The sequence below is a fragment of the Dasypus novemcinctus genome, chromosome 19 (genome assembly GCF_030445035.2).
Source record: "Dasypus novemcinctus isolate mDasNov1 chromosome 19, mDasNov1.1.hap2, whole genome shotgun sequence".
NCBI lineage: Eukaryota > Metazoa > Chordata > Mammalia > Cingulata > Dasypodidae > Dasypus > Dasypus novemcinctus.
Window position 1 is genome coordinate 49,153,925 of NC_080691.1, and position 13,570 is coordinate 49,167,494.

The window sequence follows — 13,570 nt, forward strand, 5'->3', positions numbered from 1 at the left end:
GGACCTCCCATGTGGGAGGTGGGCACCCAACTGCTTAGCCACATCCGCTCCCCAAAAGGAGTAGAAGAATCTTGGTTAGGGAATTTATAAATGAGTATAACTTGATTATATTGGGGAAATAGATTTACATATATTGCCAGAGAATGGCTAAGGATGTGGCTGGAAGAGAAAGAAGCAAAGGGGTTTTCCCAGAGGTGTGGGCCAGTGTGTCACTACCCCAGGCCATTTCCTGTCCCCGAGGCAGCACAGGGTGGACTTCCTGCCTGCCCTAACTGGGGAGCCTCTCGTGTCCCTCAGGCAATCAGCTGGCAGCCTGGCCCTGGCCACCTTTGGGAGGGAGGGGTGTTAAGCAACCCAGCCACACCCCTCCCTCCTTCCCCCACTTGCAGTGCCCATCTCTGGGCCCCTGGGGGAGGGCAACGCCGCATAGAGTAACCCTGCCCCAGACTAACACTGTCCCTGGCTGCCTTTCAGGAAGACCATGCTCAACGACCTGCTGCGTTTCGACGTGAAGGACTGCTCCTGGTGCAGGTGGGTGACTGGCGCCCCATAACCTCATAAGCAGCTCCCGAAGGCCAGGAGGAGAGCTCTTGTGAGAGGCTCAGAGGAGGAGAGGCCAGCTCCTGGGGTGTCAGGCCCTGGCCACTTGTCGGGTTTCCCTCTATTTCCTGGACTTCCTTTCCAGTCTGAGGCCTTTGATGGCTAAGTGTGATCCAGTTGCAGGTCCCCAAGTTCTGCCCCAAGCCAGCTCTATAGTCTCCACATTTAGGTGCAGCTGTGGGAGCCAACAAGGGGCCCCGGGCTGAGGGGTCCTTTCTAGGGTTGACCCCAAGCTGCAGAGTGCCACCCATTGGCTAGCAGCTGTGCACCCCTCTCTCCTCCCACCCCATGGGAGGCCCATCCTCTGCCAGGAGAGCTGGCTGGGATGATGGGTAGTCTTGCTTTCCCTTCCACTCATGCCTGTCACAGCTCTGTGGCCTTGGACAAGGCATCTGCCCTCTCTGAGTACTGGGTATTTTTGTCCATCTCCTCCAGCCCAGTCCCTACCCGGGAGTTGCTTATAGCGAGCGGAAGAAATGGATCCCAGGATTACCAGGGAATGGGGTCTCTCCTGAGCTCTGCCATTGCTCTGACAAGGAGCCTAAACCCAAAGGATCCTCTTGAGGCTCCCTGCTGGGGGCAGGAGCTCCATACACAATCCTCTTTGTCCCTGGCAGCCCTCTGTCACCTGGACAGAGGAGAAAGTCAAGGCTCAGGAGATCGAGTAACAGTGGCCAAGTGGCCAGTCTGGGACAACATCCTGGCCACAGGCCAGTGCCACTCTGCCCCTCCCACCCTCTGCCTAGAAAACTCCAGTGGTGCTGGGCTTGGCTTCAGAGTTTTTGCATTGTTTCTCTCATACTTGATTTTGAAAATATGGCTAATGGTTACACATCCATTTTAAAAATTGCTCTGAAGACTGTACACTTCTTTATCAATTTGCTTCAAGGTAAAGCTATGAAAAGGAGCAGCCCTAGGAGAGCAACGTAAATGGGCTTTCAATTCAACAAATAAAATGTATGGCCGGTGTAGCTCAGTGGTTGAGTGCTGGCTTCCCATATATAAGGTTCTGGGTTCAATCCCTGGGCCCAGTATTTCAGTGCCCCCCCCCAAAAGGATATAGATTACCTATGCTGCAGAATCCTGTGCAGCATAGATGAAAAGGTGGGCATAGATGATTCTAGAAGAGCAGGGAGACAGTCACAGCCCAATGTTTAGATGAAAAAGCTGATGACTAAATATGCACCACATGATTCCATTAGAAAAAGAAAATTCCAAGGTAAAGCTGCACAGGAAAGTGTGGTGGGAACACCTCGAGGCACTCACGGAGGTTTCCTGACGATGGGATGGTATGTGAGTTTCAGTGCCTGTATTCTTTTTTTCTTATGTGTGATTTTACAATGAGACAGTGATTATCTTTGAAAGGATAAATAAAAGGAAGGGGAGCAGATATAACTCAAGTGGTTGAACACCTGCTTCCCACATACAAGGTCCCGGGGTTATTCCCGGGTGCCTCCTAAAAACAAACAAAAACAACTCTTGCTGGGTACGCGGCCCTGGGTTTAATCCTTGGTACCTCCTGAAAAAAAAGAGAGAGAAAGAAAGAAAAGAAAGAAGAGAGGAAAAAAAGCAAGAAAGCAAGCAAGAAAGAAAAAAGAAGAAAGAACAGAAAACATAAATGGAAGCACAGGAGCTCCCATGTGTGGGTGTGGACCCCCAGGAGGACCCTCCCCCCTCCACTGACACCACCCCTCTGCCTCTGCCCGTCCAGGGCCTTTACCACTGGGACCCCGCCTGCCCCCCGCTACCACCACTCAGCAGTTGTCTACGCAAGCAGCATGTTCGTCTTTGGTAAGTGTAAGCAACTTCCCTCCTTTACCCAAGTGCTGGGTTCCCTCCAGGACGACAGACCCCCCTGCCCCGCGTTCCTGCCAGGCTCGGGTTGTCAGGGTTGTTCCCTGCTCTGGACAGGCCCTCAGTCTGCCCCTCGGCTTCGTCTTCCCAGGTCCCCTCTGCTCTGGGAGGCTGCCCGTGATCTTCCCGGGCTGGGTTGGTGCCTCTTCTGGGCCCTTTTCCTCATCATCCTGATCCCTTGGGGTTGGAATTGCCCATATCATATGCCTGGGTCGTCATACGAGTGAACAGTGTTGGCCATCTCTGTGGCCTCAGAACATGGCCCAGAGGCATGCAGCTGGTGCACCTCTGGTTTGAGGAAGGAGCCCCAGCAGGCATTTTTATATGGCACATCTTACCCTCACTTCCTGCGGTTTTTTGTTTCTTTTAGGAGGTACTGGGGATTGAACCCGGGACCTTGTACATGTGAAGCAGGTGCTCAACCACTGAGCTACACCTGCTCCCCTCTTACCAGGATTTGAATGCTCCAGCTGCCTTTGCATTGCCAGTTTCTCACTCTCTTTACTCAGGGGGCTACACGGGGGACATTTATTCCAACTCTAACTTGAAGAATAAAAATGACCTCTTTGAATACAAGTTTGCTACTGGCCAGTGGACGGAGTGGAAAATTGAAGGACGGTGAGTGACTTTGCCAGGCCTTGGGGGTTGTGCTGACAGCTTCTGTCCTGTTGCCTGGCACTTGTTCCCCCAGTAGCATTACAGATGAGGGGTTAGAGTGACTCCAGCCATGTGCTGTCCCCAGTCCATGGTCTCTCTCAGAAGTCAGAAGTGGCCTGAAAGCCCCACTGCCAAGTGCTTCTTTGTCTTTTCTTTGGTGAATGCTCCCTTTGATATTTTGGCCGTAGAAGGATCCGGGGCTGTCTGGACTCCTCCTCTAGCTGTCTCTCCGGCCCCCTGAGCTTGGCCTTGGCCATGCGAGTGACCTCTGGTGCCACTGCTTACTACCAGTCCCCCACTGGGAGGCCAGGTGTCAGGGGGTACCGAGGCACAGCCTCCCAGGGTGTGGTCCGTGCCTGGACTAAGCACGCCATGAGCTTCAGGCCTCACCCCCTTCCTCCACACCAGGCTGCCAGTCGCCAGGTCTGCCCACGGCGCTACCGTGTACAGTGACAAGCTGTGGATATTTGCTGGCTACGATGGCAATGCCAGGTAGGTGGTGTCCCACCCCCTTGCCCCCTGGCCCTGTGCAGCCCCAGGAACGCACTGAGCCACAGAGCCACCCTGCCTGATGAAGGGCTCGCACTGGGAAAGGTCAGGCTGGTGGCTTTGGAGTACCACCCTGCCTGGGGGACCCCTCGGGAGGGATTGGAGGTGTAGATGGGGTGAGAGACCATCAAGCTGGACCCCTACCCAATTTCCACAGAGGCCAGCAAGCCTGAGAGCCTGAGGTTGGCTGCCCAGGCACCTCATGGGAAGACCTGGAGGCAGCTGAGGGGGCAGAGAGCCTGGCATGGGTTCGTGCAGTTCTCTGAGGGTGGGCCCGTCTCCAGAGCAAAGGAGCCATGGCTGGGGGTCATCAGAGATGGGTGTGTGAGGGGGCTGTTCCCTGGCCCCTTGGGTTGCTCAGTTGAGACTCAAGCCCACAGCAAGAAGGACCCTGGGGGGCCAGGTGGGTGGCCTCAGGGCCCAGACCAGCCCCTCCCCCAGTCCCGTTGCCTGTGTCACAGGCATTTTGTTCCTTGTTCTAGAAAAGTGGCTTGGCTGTATTTCTTATGGTGACAAAAAGTAGCACATGCTATGCTCATTCCCATACCCTACACCCCCCAAACTTCAGCGTTACAGAAACTCCAAGGGGTTCAGGGTGGGTGCTGGTTTCTGTGGCCATTGCCTCCATGGTCCTCTCCCAGCCTCAAGGCACGGTGGAGGGAGCCAGTGGCATTCATGAGGCTGCTGAGTGGTGGTGGTGGTGGGGGGTGAGGAGTCAGCCCCCATTGCCACAGCTGTGTAAGGGTTCAGTGCAGCGCCCCCTGCCCTGGAGCTCCCACCTCGTGGCTGCTGTGTGCTAGGTGGGGCCCGGATTAGAGAGTCCTAGGGGACTTGGCCGCCAGACCCAGCTGTGAGGCTTCTGACCCCACCCCCCATCTAACCCAGGTTGAACGACATGTGGACAATTGGCCTCCAGGACCGGGAGCTCACCTGTTGGGAGGAGGTGAGGGGCACAGGGGAAGAGATGGGGTGAGTGGGGGGTTGCTTCCTGCTTTCTCCCTCTTGCCCCAGCCCAGCCTTGCTCTCCTCCCCCCTGCTTGGCCCTCACTCGACCACATGCCAGTGGCAGTTTCTAGTGAGCCTTGTCTGCAGGCTGTGCTCTGGGTGAGCAGAGGGGCACGTGCAGTGATGTGATGTGGTCGTAATCCTTCCTTAGGTGAACCATTGGGAGGGGTGCGTGCTTTGCTGTGGGCCGGTCACCAGAGTTTCCTGGCAGCCTGTCCAGTTGCTTCACCTTCCCACCCCAGGCAGTGCCTTTCCTCTGAAGCCATCAATTTAGCTCCAGCTTTTCACAACTGGGCAAGAAGGGGCTTGGGGAGGAAGCCATCCCTATATTTTAAGTGATTCTGCAAACGCTCATTTGCAGACGTTTCGAGAATAAAAGTCATTTACATTCAGCAGTCTTGGTGTGTGAAAGGGCACACCAGGTCCTAGGAGGCCCAGGCTGAGCTGTCCCTCCCCACCCAGGTGGCCCAGAGTGGTGAGATCCCACCATCTTGCTGCAACTTCCCTGTGGCCGTGTGCCGGGACAAGATGTTTGTGTTCTCGGGCCAGAGTGGAGCCAAGATCACCAACAATCTCTTCCAGTTTGAATTCAAAGATAAGACGTGAGTGCTGTGGGCCCTAGGTGGATGCAGGCAGGAAACCAGGCTTCAGAGAAGCCTGTGTTGTCAGCCTCCATTGCCAGCACCCAGCTGTGTCCACCAAAGGCTTCTTGGGTGCAGGGGTGTGTGGGTGTGCCTTAGACATGGGGCTGGGGCCCAAGGCCACCAGGCTGCTGCTTGGCAAGATACAGCCAGGCACAGGAAGCCCCTAGCCGGGCCCTGCCCTCTCCTGAGTGTGAGGGATGCCCCCACCCTGTGGACAGGCTCAAATGCCACACAAGGCTGGCATAGGTTTCATATGATGGTACAAGACTTTGAGTGGCCTGCAGGCTCTCAGAGCTTCTGGCCCTTGCTATCCCTTGCCTGCCGGTCACCCCAACTCCCTTGTGATGGAAACAGGGCCCCTGGATGTGGCACTGGCCGTGCCTTGGCTTTGGGGGTAGATGGAGCAGAGGGAACAAGGAGCTTCAGCAGCAGGTCAGGGAGGCTTGGGAGGGGAACATCTTGGGACCAGGGTATCCTTGGGTGGGAGGACAGGCAGGCCATCCTGAGCAGAGGGAACCTTGTCGCCAAATGCCCTGCTCTCCTCTCCCAGTGGTGGCCAGGAGTGGGAACAGAACCACATGGGATGGGTGCTCTGCATGGGGCACATTGAACAGGCAACCCCACTTTGATCCCTCTCACCAGCACAGAGACCCCTATGGTCTTCATTTTTGCCCCTCACCCCACCCCAGAACTGTCAGACGGGGCCCACGTGCCCTCTGCCTTCCTTCCTGTTTGCTTCATTTGCCTCATGAGGACCAGCTTTCCTAGTTTTGCTCCCCATTTGACCTGGCCTCCTGTGAGGAGGTCAAGACTTTTTAGTGCAGACTTGAGGTTGAGTGTTACCCTCCTCTGGGCAGGGAAGAGGTCTGGACTCCTTGGGTCAGGCTGGAGGTTGGGTGATGCTAGCTTTACATTGGGTAGTCTCCTCAGGCCAGACCGTTACAGGTTTATCTGGCAAAGTCTCAGCAGAATTTAGGGTTTCAGTGTCCTCACTGATGTCATTATCAACCTATATGTCTCCATCTGAATCTTCAAGGTTCCACTCATTTCCAAGCAATGCCCTCACTTTAACAGCAGACACCCTGCAAGGTTGGGATTTTAGTTTCTGTTGTAACTCTGCTACTCGTACAATGAGACTCTGAGTCTGGTTTTCAGACCTCTCAAGTCTGCAACTGCAGAAACAAGATTTTCTTTCAGAGCATGCATAGAAAGTTTCACATCACTGATTCAGCACTTAAATTGCAAATTTGAAGCCTTCAGCTCATCCCTTTCTTTTGCAGCCAGTCAACATTACTGTACCTTTTTTTTTTTTTTTTTTTTTTTTGAGGCACTGAAGCCAGAGATTAAACTCAGGACCTTGTATCTGGGAAGTCAGTGCTCAACCATTGAGCCACATCAGCTCCCTCACTGTACCTTTATTTTTATTTTTTAAGGTTTATTTTATTTTATTTCTCTCCCCTTCCCCCCTCCCGCCTCAGTTGTCTGTTCTCTGTGTCTATTTGCTACGTGTTCTTTGTCCACTTCTGTTGTTGTCAGCAGCACAGGAATCTGTGTTTCTTTTTGTTGCGTCATCTTGCTGTGTCAGCTCTCTGTGTGTGTGGCGCCATTCCTGGGCAGGCTGTACTTTCTTTTGCGCTGGATGGCTCTCCTTACGGGGTGCACTCCTTGCATGTGGGGCTCTCCCCTACATGGGGACACTCCTGTGTGGCACAGCACTCCTTGCGCGCATCAGCACTGCGCATGGGCCAGGTCCACATGGGTCAAGGAGGCCCAGGGTTTGAACCGTGGACCTCCCATGTGGTAGATGGATGCCCTAACCACTGGGCAAAGTCTGCTTCCCCCTCACTGTACCTTTAAACTCCACAAAACTCCGTTAAAGTGTTAAAAACAATCTCACCCAGATCCTTGCCTTTTATAAGCATGGAAGTAGTCCTACCCAGTCATATCCAGATATTTTGTGTATCTTCAGTGCCAACTCATGCCATGGACTGCCAATTATTGGAAACAGAATCATTAATGCCCTTGAATCTAAACAGAGTAGAGAGCCAACTGCAAAACTCCCAGAACCAATTCAGAAATCCCATTTTTAAGATTCTCTCTCTCAAAAGAACCCCACTCCTAGTACCAAGCTGTATTAGTCAGGTTTCTCTAGGGAAACAGCCAACAGGAGATATCGGTAATAGTATATGATTTTATAAAATTGTTTCACGCGACCATGGGGATGCATAAGATTGAATTCAGTAGGGCTGACTGTAAGCCAGGGGCTCTGATGAAGGTCCTTGATGAGTTCCCCAGGAGATGCTGGCCATCCAAAGTAGAGGTGAATTCTCTCCCTTAATGCTGAAATAACTTCTTATTTTAAGGCCTTCAACTGATTGGACAAGACATCACTTGCTGCTGACAGCAATCTCCTCAGTTGATTGTAGATATAACCAGCCATCTATGCAATCACCTCACCAATAATTAAATTCCATGAAATGCCCTTGTATTACAGCCAGCCCAGTGCTTCCTTGACTAAATAACTGAGTACCATTACCTGGCCAAGTTGACATATTAGCTTAACCATCACACCTCCCACCTCCAGGGAAAACTTTGCCTCTTTGACGGCCTTCTAGAAGTCTTTGGCTCACCACAGAGCCAGAGCTTCCTTTCCTTTCCTTTAGACAAATCCTACCCATTCTCTTATACCTTCTGGCCTTCCTGGGCCTCCTCCCACGTGGTCTCCCTGCAAGGTTTCTGCCACGAGGCCAGGTAGCCAGGCTCCCACTCCAGGCTCCTGACCCCACCTGATCATGGCTGGGGGAAGATGCAGACCCAAGGGTTGCCCAGGGGTGTGGGGGCCTCAGCAGGCCTGGACATAGAGGCAGTGCAGGTGGAGATGGTCCAGGCCACTGAGGGAGCATGTTGTTGAGAGCGATCCCGCGTGATGGCTGGGGCAGAGTGAAAGGGCCAAGTCTGAGGGCTGGGGCAGAGCCAGGCTTGTGGCAAAGTGGAGAGGGAAATGGGATCCACGCCAGGGGTGGCCCACCTGGTAGCAGCAGCCTGAGGTGGCACCTCCGTGGCCTGCTCCCCTCCAGCCCTCTCCACCCAGCATCACAACTGCCACTTTTTGCTTCCATGCCTGGACATGGGTGCAAACATGCTGTCACCACTGGGTTCCATTTCTCTGCTGTGGGTGGGAATACCTGTAGGGTGATGTCACACCAAGCTCCATCTTCCACGTGGACCAGGAGGCAGGTGGCTTGAGGGGCTGGGCCCTGAGAGCTCCCGACTGCCATCTCAGAGGGACACTCAGAGCCCAGGCAGCTGGGAGCTGGGACTGATGGACAGCCTCCTCCCTGCTGGATGGGGAAAGTATGAGTGGCAGCAACTGTCAGCATCTGGAGCCCCCTGGGTGCCAGGGGAGGGCAGGATTAGTGGCTGGAAGGCTCCTGGGAAGCCCATGCACTTGTGGCAGGTGTGGTCCAGGCAGCCTCAGGAGGTGGGGTCCAGGAGCTCTGGGACAGGAATGCCTCCTGCTGGTCATACCATCCCTCCCACCTGCTGCCTGCTCCTTGGCTGGCAGGAGGGGTCCCAGGTGAGACTCCACAGTGCATCCTGTAGGGCTGGGCAAAGCCCATCCCAGCAGCAGGGTGAGGGCACTGGTTGGTTCTGTAGGGGGCGCAACAGCCCGGGGCTGTGGTGGGGATGGAGGGAGCAGGGGAACCCGTCCTAGCCTGGGCTCAGCGTCACATGCCCCCAGGTGGACACGCATCCCCACGGAGCACCTGCTCCGAGGCTCCCCACCGCCCCCACAGCGGCGCTATGGACACACCATGGTGGCCTTCGACCGCCACCTCTATGTGTTTGGGGGCGCGGCCGACAACACGCTGCCCAATGAGCTGCACTGTTACGATGTGGACTTCCAGACCTGGGAAGTGGTCCAGCCCAGTGCTGACAGTGAGGTGAGCGCCATCCAGCCTGGGACTTGCTGGTGCCTTCCCTACTGCCCCTCCCTGCATAGTCCCTCCCAACCGTCACCCCCAGGGCACTAGTAAATCCAGCCTGGTCCCTGCCTTTCTGGCCCTCCAACCTGCAGCCAAGGAGGCTAACAGTCCATACCTCATCATGTCTCCACTGGGCTGAGGACAGGTCCTTCTGGAAGCCAGCCTTGACCCCTAGGGCTGGGCCCTCCCTCATCCTTGCCTCACTGGGATAGGACATCTGCAAAGAACACCCTCAACCTATGGCCCTTCCCCTCTCCATGTGCTCTGGGTCCCAGCTACCCCCAGCGCCCTCCCTTCATATTCCATTGTGTCCCCCTACCAGATTGGTGGAGCAGAGGTGCCAGAGCGAGCGTCAGCTACCGAGGAGGCCCCTGCCCTGGCCCCTGAGGAGCGTGGTGGCTTCAAGAAATCCCGAGACGTGTTTGGCCTGGACTTTGGCACCACGTCAACCAAGCAGCCTGCCCAGCCAGCCTCTGAGGTGAGGCCAGGGGCCAGGCCAGCGGGCAGGTGGGCTCTGCATTGGGGCTCCCCATCACCCTTGAAGCAGGTTTCGCTATCGGCCCCACTCACAGATGGGGAGACCGAGGTTCAGAGTGTGCTTGCTCAGGGTTATGCAGTAAAGAAGGAGCAGGGCCATGAGCTGAACGCGGCTGGCTCTCAGAGCCCGTGCCTAGCCCATGCCCAGCCCACCACTGAGCCCTCGCCCTGAGCTCAGGCCTGAGGCCATACCTGAATCCACGCCTGAGTCCAGGCCCAAGCCTGTGCCCACGGCACCCCTTAGCCCACTGCAGGCTTCACCCTCTAGGCCACACCTGCTCGGCACGGGACGGAGCTCCCATTCTGTGGTTCTGTACAGCACGCGGCTTCCTGCTCACTCTCCCCACCCTGCGCCGGCACCTGGAAGCCCTTCTCCCTGGGGGCCCTGCTCTGTGGTCCCCCTCCTCCCTACAGCTGCGTGCTGCCCTGCCCCCACCCACAACCTGGCTAGCCCCAGACCTCCCAACTAGAGAATTCGCCTGACCTCCATTCTACTCTGTTGACTTGTCCCCCACCCAGTTGCCCAGCGGGAGGCTCTTCCATGCGGCCGCCGTGATCTCGGATGCCATGTACATATTTGGGGGCACTGTGGACAACAACATCCGCAGCGGGGAGATGTACAGATTCCAGGTGGCAATGAAAAACTGAGGCCTGGCAGGTGGAGTGGAGGGTGGGGTAGCAAAGGGCACTTGGAGCCAGGGCACAGCCTGGCTAGCTAGAGGTATTTCTAAGAAGGCTGGCAGCCAGGGTGGGGTCCTAGGCCAAGTGCAGTGAGGGGAGAAGGGTGAGTCTGGGCTGAGCTTAGGGGTGTGCAGGAATCTTAGGGCAGGGGGTTGGGGGGCTCACAGTGGAGGCCCTGCAAGCCAGCCTGGGTCAGTGGGAGAGGCTGGGAAGAGCTGGACTCAGCTTTGGGGCCTCAGGACCCCCATCAACTGTAGAAGGGCAGAGCCAGGCTGCTAGTAGCTTCAGCAGCAGCCCCTTCCCAGGTCTAGAGGATCAGGGGGGAGGTACTTATCCTGACTGGTCTAGCCCAGCACCTGTCCCACTCTGGCAGGAGACAGCTCCAGGCCAGGGTGGTCAAGGGCAGGGGACAGCTGAGGCCAGGGGTGACTTCCTGGAGGAGATGGGGGGAGGCAGTGCCCGCTGGGGAACAGCAGGCATCTATGGGTCAAGGCACAGGGGTGAGGGACGTGTACAGTCCTGCAGAAGTGGGAAGCAGAGGGGCTGTGGGGCGACAGTGAAGGCCAGAGTGGGCCCTTCCCCCCGGGGACATGGTGGATGGGCAGTGGGAGAGTCGCCAGGCAGTGCCCGTGCAGTGGGAAGGGACTGTTTCCTTTCCTGGTGACCCTGCCTGGAACCCAGGGCCAGCATGGGGCCGGGTGGAAGACGGAGAGTTAGCCTGCCCCGCGGCCCCGGGGTCTCCATGTGGCTGAGCGGGCCGCCTCGGTGTCTCCCGTTAGTTTTCCTCCTACCCCAAGTGCACGTTGCACGAAGACTACGGGCGGCTGTGGGAGAGCCGCCAGTTCTGCGACGTGGAGTTCGTGCTAGGAGAGGTGGGTGCCTTTCCTGGGTCCCAGGCAGCAGGAGCGTTTCCCTTTGGAAGCACGCTGAGGGCCGAGTGGTGCCTGGGGGGGGCCCAAAGGCGAGGGTCGGGGCCCAGGAGCTTTTCTTCTGCAGAAGGAGGAGTGCGTGCAGGGCCACGTGGCCATCGTCACCGCGCGGAGCCGCTGGCTGCGCAGGAAGATCGCGCAGGCGCGGGAGCGGCTGGCCCAGGTGAGGCCCCGCCCCAGGCCAAGCCCCCGCCCCGCCCCTTTTTCTGCCCTTCGAGCTGAGTCCATTAGGGCAGTTACTGAACGCCCTTTCTATCCCAGAAACTGGAGGAGGAGGCGGTTCCGACCCCCAGGGAGGCCCCTGGCGGGGCTGTGGGGGTGGCCCGGGCACCTCTGCTGCATGTGGCCATCCGCGAGGCTGAGGCCCGGCCCTTCGAGGTGCTCATGCAGTTTCTCTACACCGACAAGATCAAATACCCCCGGAAAGGTCCGCCTGGGGCGGGGCCTGTGCGGGACAAGGGGGTGGGTGCGTCGCGCAGCCTGGAGAGTGAGTGGCATTGCTGGCGATCCCGACACTCGCCCAGAGGCCGCGATCAGCTGCTATCCCAGCAGCCAGCTGCGTGTGAGGTTCTCCCAGACCCTGCCTCCGGGCCGTGTCCTAGGTCCTCGGCTGCAGTGTCCCTGGAGGGAGCCCTGCCCCGCCCCGCCCCTTGCCGGAGCCTGGCTCACATTGCTCTGTGCGCAGGCCACGTGGAGGACGTGCTGCTCATCATGGACGTGTACAAGCTGGCGCTGAGCTTCCAGCTGTGCCGCCTGGAGCAGCTGTGCCGCCAGTACATTGAGGCCTCGGTGGACCTGCAGAACGTGCTGGTGGTGTGCGAGAGTGCCGCGCGCCTGCAGCTGGGCCAGCTCAAGGTGCGCGCCACCCCGGGAGGGGGCGGGGCTGGGGAGGGGGCGGAGTTGCCGCGCCCGCCCTGCCCCGCTGAACGCCCAAGCCCCGCCCCGCCCGCCTGTCTGTCCGCCCCAGGAACACTGCCTGAACTTCGTGGTGAAGGAGTCCCACTTCAACCAGGTGATCATGATGAAAGAGTTCGAGCGCCTCTCATCCCCGCTCATCGTGGAGATCGTGCGGCGTAAGCAGCAGCCACCCCCGCGTGCCCCCTCTGAGCAGCCTGTGGACATTGGTAAGGGACTGGGAACATGACTGTGGTGGGAAGAAGACTTGGGGGCTTGGAAAGTCACTGCCAGGCCCTTAGGCAGAGGATGGGAATGGGGTTGTATGAGGGGCCCTCCTGGGCAGGGATTTGCAATGGGAGTCAGTTCAGGCCACAGAGCCGGTGGTCACCCTGTGCCTGTTCTTTGGGGTGGCGACAGGCACCTCTTTCCCGGGTGTCAGATCTAATAGCTGACCCCAGCCCTGAGCTCTCTGTGACCTCTCTGGGAGATCCCAGTGCTCCTGTAGTCCCCAGGTAGGGCCCCAAGGGGTCTCCCAGAAAGAGGGAGGGGCAGGGGCTCTCTTCAGCGCCCCAGTCTTCCTGGTGGTGGGGTTGGGGGGCTGAGAGCAGAGGCAGTCAGTGCCCCCAAGGGCCCTGGGTTGGCTGTGAAACAGGCAGCAACTGGGCAAATGTGGGGGAGCTTGTGCCTCTGGGAAGTGCCTCTGATGGGCAGGGTCTGCTAGGGGGAATGGTTTGGAGGTGCCTACTCAGGCTCCCCCCTTCCCATACCATGACCCCCCCCAGGCACATCTCTGATCCAGGACATGAAGGCTTATCTGGAGGGGGCAGGCGCGGAGTTCTGTGACATCACGCTGCTGCTGGATGGGCACCCGCGGCCAGCCCACAAGGCCATCCTGGCCGCCCGCTCCAGGTGGGTGGGGGGTAGAGGTGCAGTTGGGGTAGGGGGTGGCAGGCGGCCCTGCCCCAGCGGCACTCCCTGGAGAGGCCACCACTGCCACTTCTGCCTGCAGCTACTTCGAGGCCATGTTCCGCTCCTTCATGCCTGAGGACGGGCAGGTGAACATCTCCATCGGGGAGATGGTGCCCAGCAGGCAGGCCTTCGAATCCATGCTGCGCTACATCTACTACGGCGAGGTCAACATGCCACCCGAGGACTCACTGCATCCTCAGGGCCCGGCTGCTCTGCTCTGGAGGCAGGGAGGGATTGACACTGGAAGAGGGCACTAGAATTC

General features: G+C 57.7%; 1 protein-coding gene across 4 annotated transcripts in view; it reads left to right on the forward strand.

Annotated features, from left to right (window-relative positions):
- LOC101436760 (leucine zipper like post translational regulator 1) overlaps window positions 1-13,570 on the forward strand; it is a 35,811-nt gene that overhangs the window by 20,538 nt on the left and 1,703 nt on the right. For all 4 annotated transcript variants that reach the window (XM_058281764.2, XM_071209908.1, XM_071209907.1 and 1 more), the window contains 16 exons: window positions 475-531; window positions 2,312-2,391; window positions 2,964-3,072; window positions 3,520-3,603; window positions 4,546-4,603; window positions 5,128-5,267; window positions 9,052-9,253; window positions 9,618-9,773; window positions 10,352-10,462; window positions 11,293-11,385; window positions 11,510-11,605; window positions 11,704-11,869; window positions 12,128-12,297; window positions 12,410-12,566; window positions 13,122-13,248; window positions 13,349-13,498. In XM_058281764.2, the coding sequence (XP_058137747.1) occupies window positions 475-531; window positions 2,312-2,391; window positions 2,964-3,072; window positions 3,520-3,603; window positions 4,546-4,603; window positions 5,128-5,267; window positions 9,052-9,253; window positions 9,618-9,773; window positions 10,352-10,462; window positions 11,293-11,385; window positions 11,510-11,605; window positions 11,704-11,869; window positions 12,128-12,297; window positions 12,410-12,566; window positions 13,122-13,248; window positions 13,349-13,498 (1,956 nt within the window). The remainder of the gene's footprint in view (window positions 1-474; window positions 532-2,311; window positions 2,392-2,963; window positions 3,073-3,519; window positions 3,604-4,545; window positions 4,604-5,127; window positions 5,268-9,051; window positions 9,254-9,617; window positions 9,774-10,351; window positions 10,463-11,292; window positions 11,386-11,509; window positions 11,606-11,703; window positions 11,870-12,127; window positions 12,298-12,409; window positions 12,567-13,121; window positions 13,249-13,348; window positions 13,499-13,570) is intronic.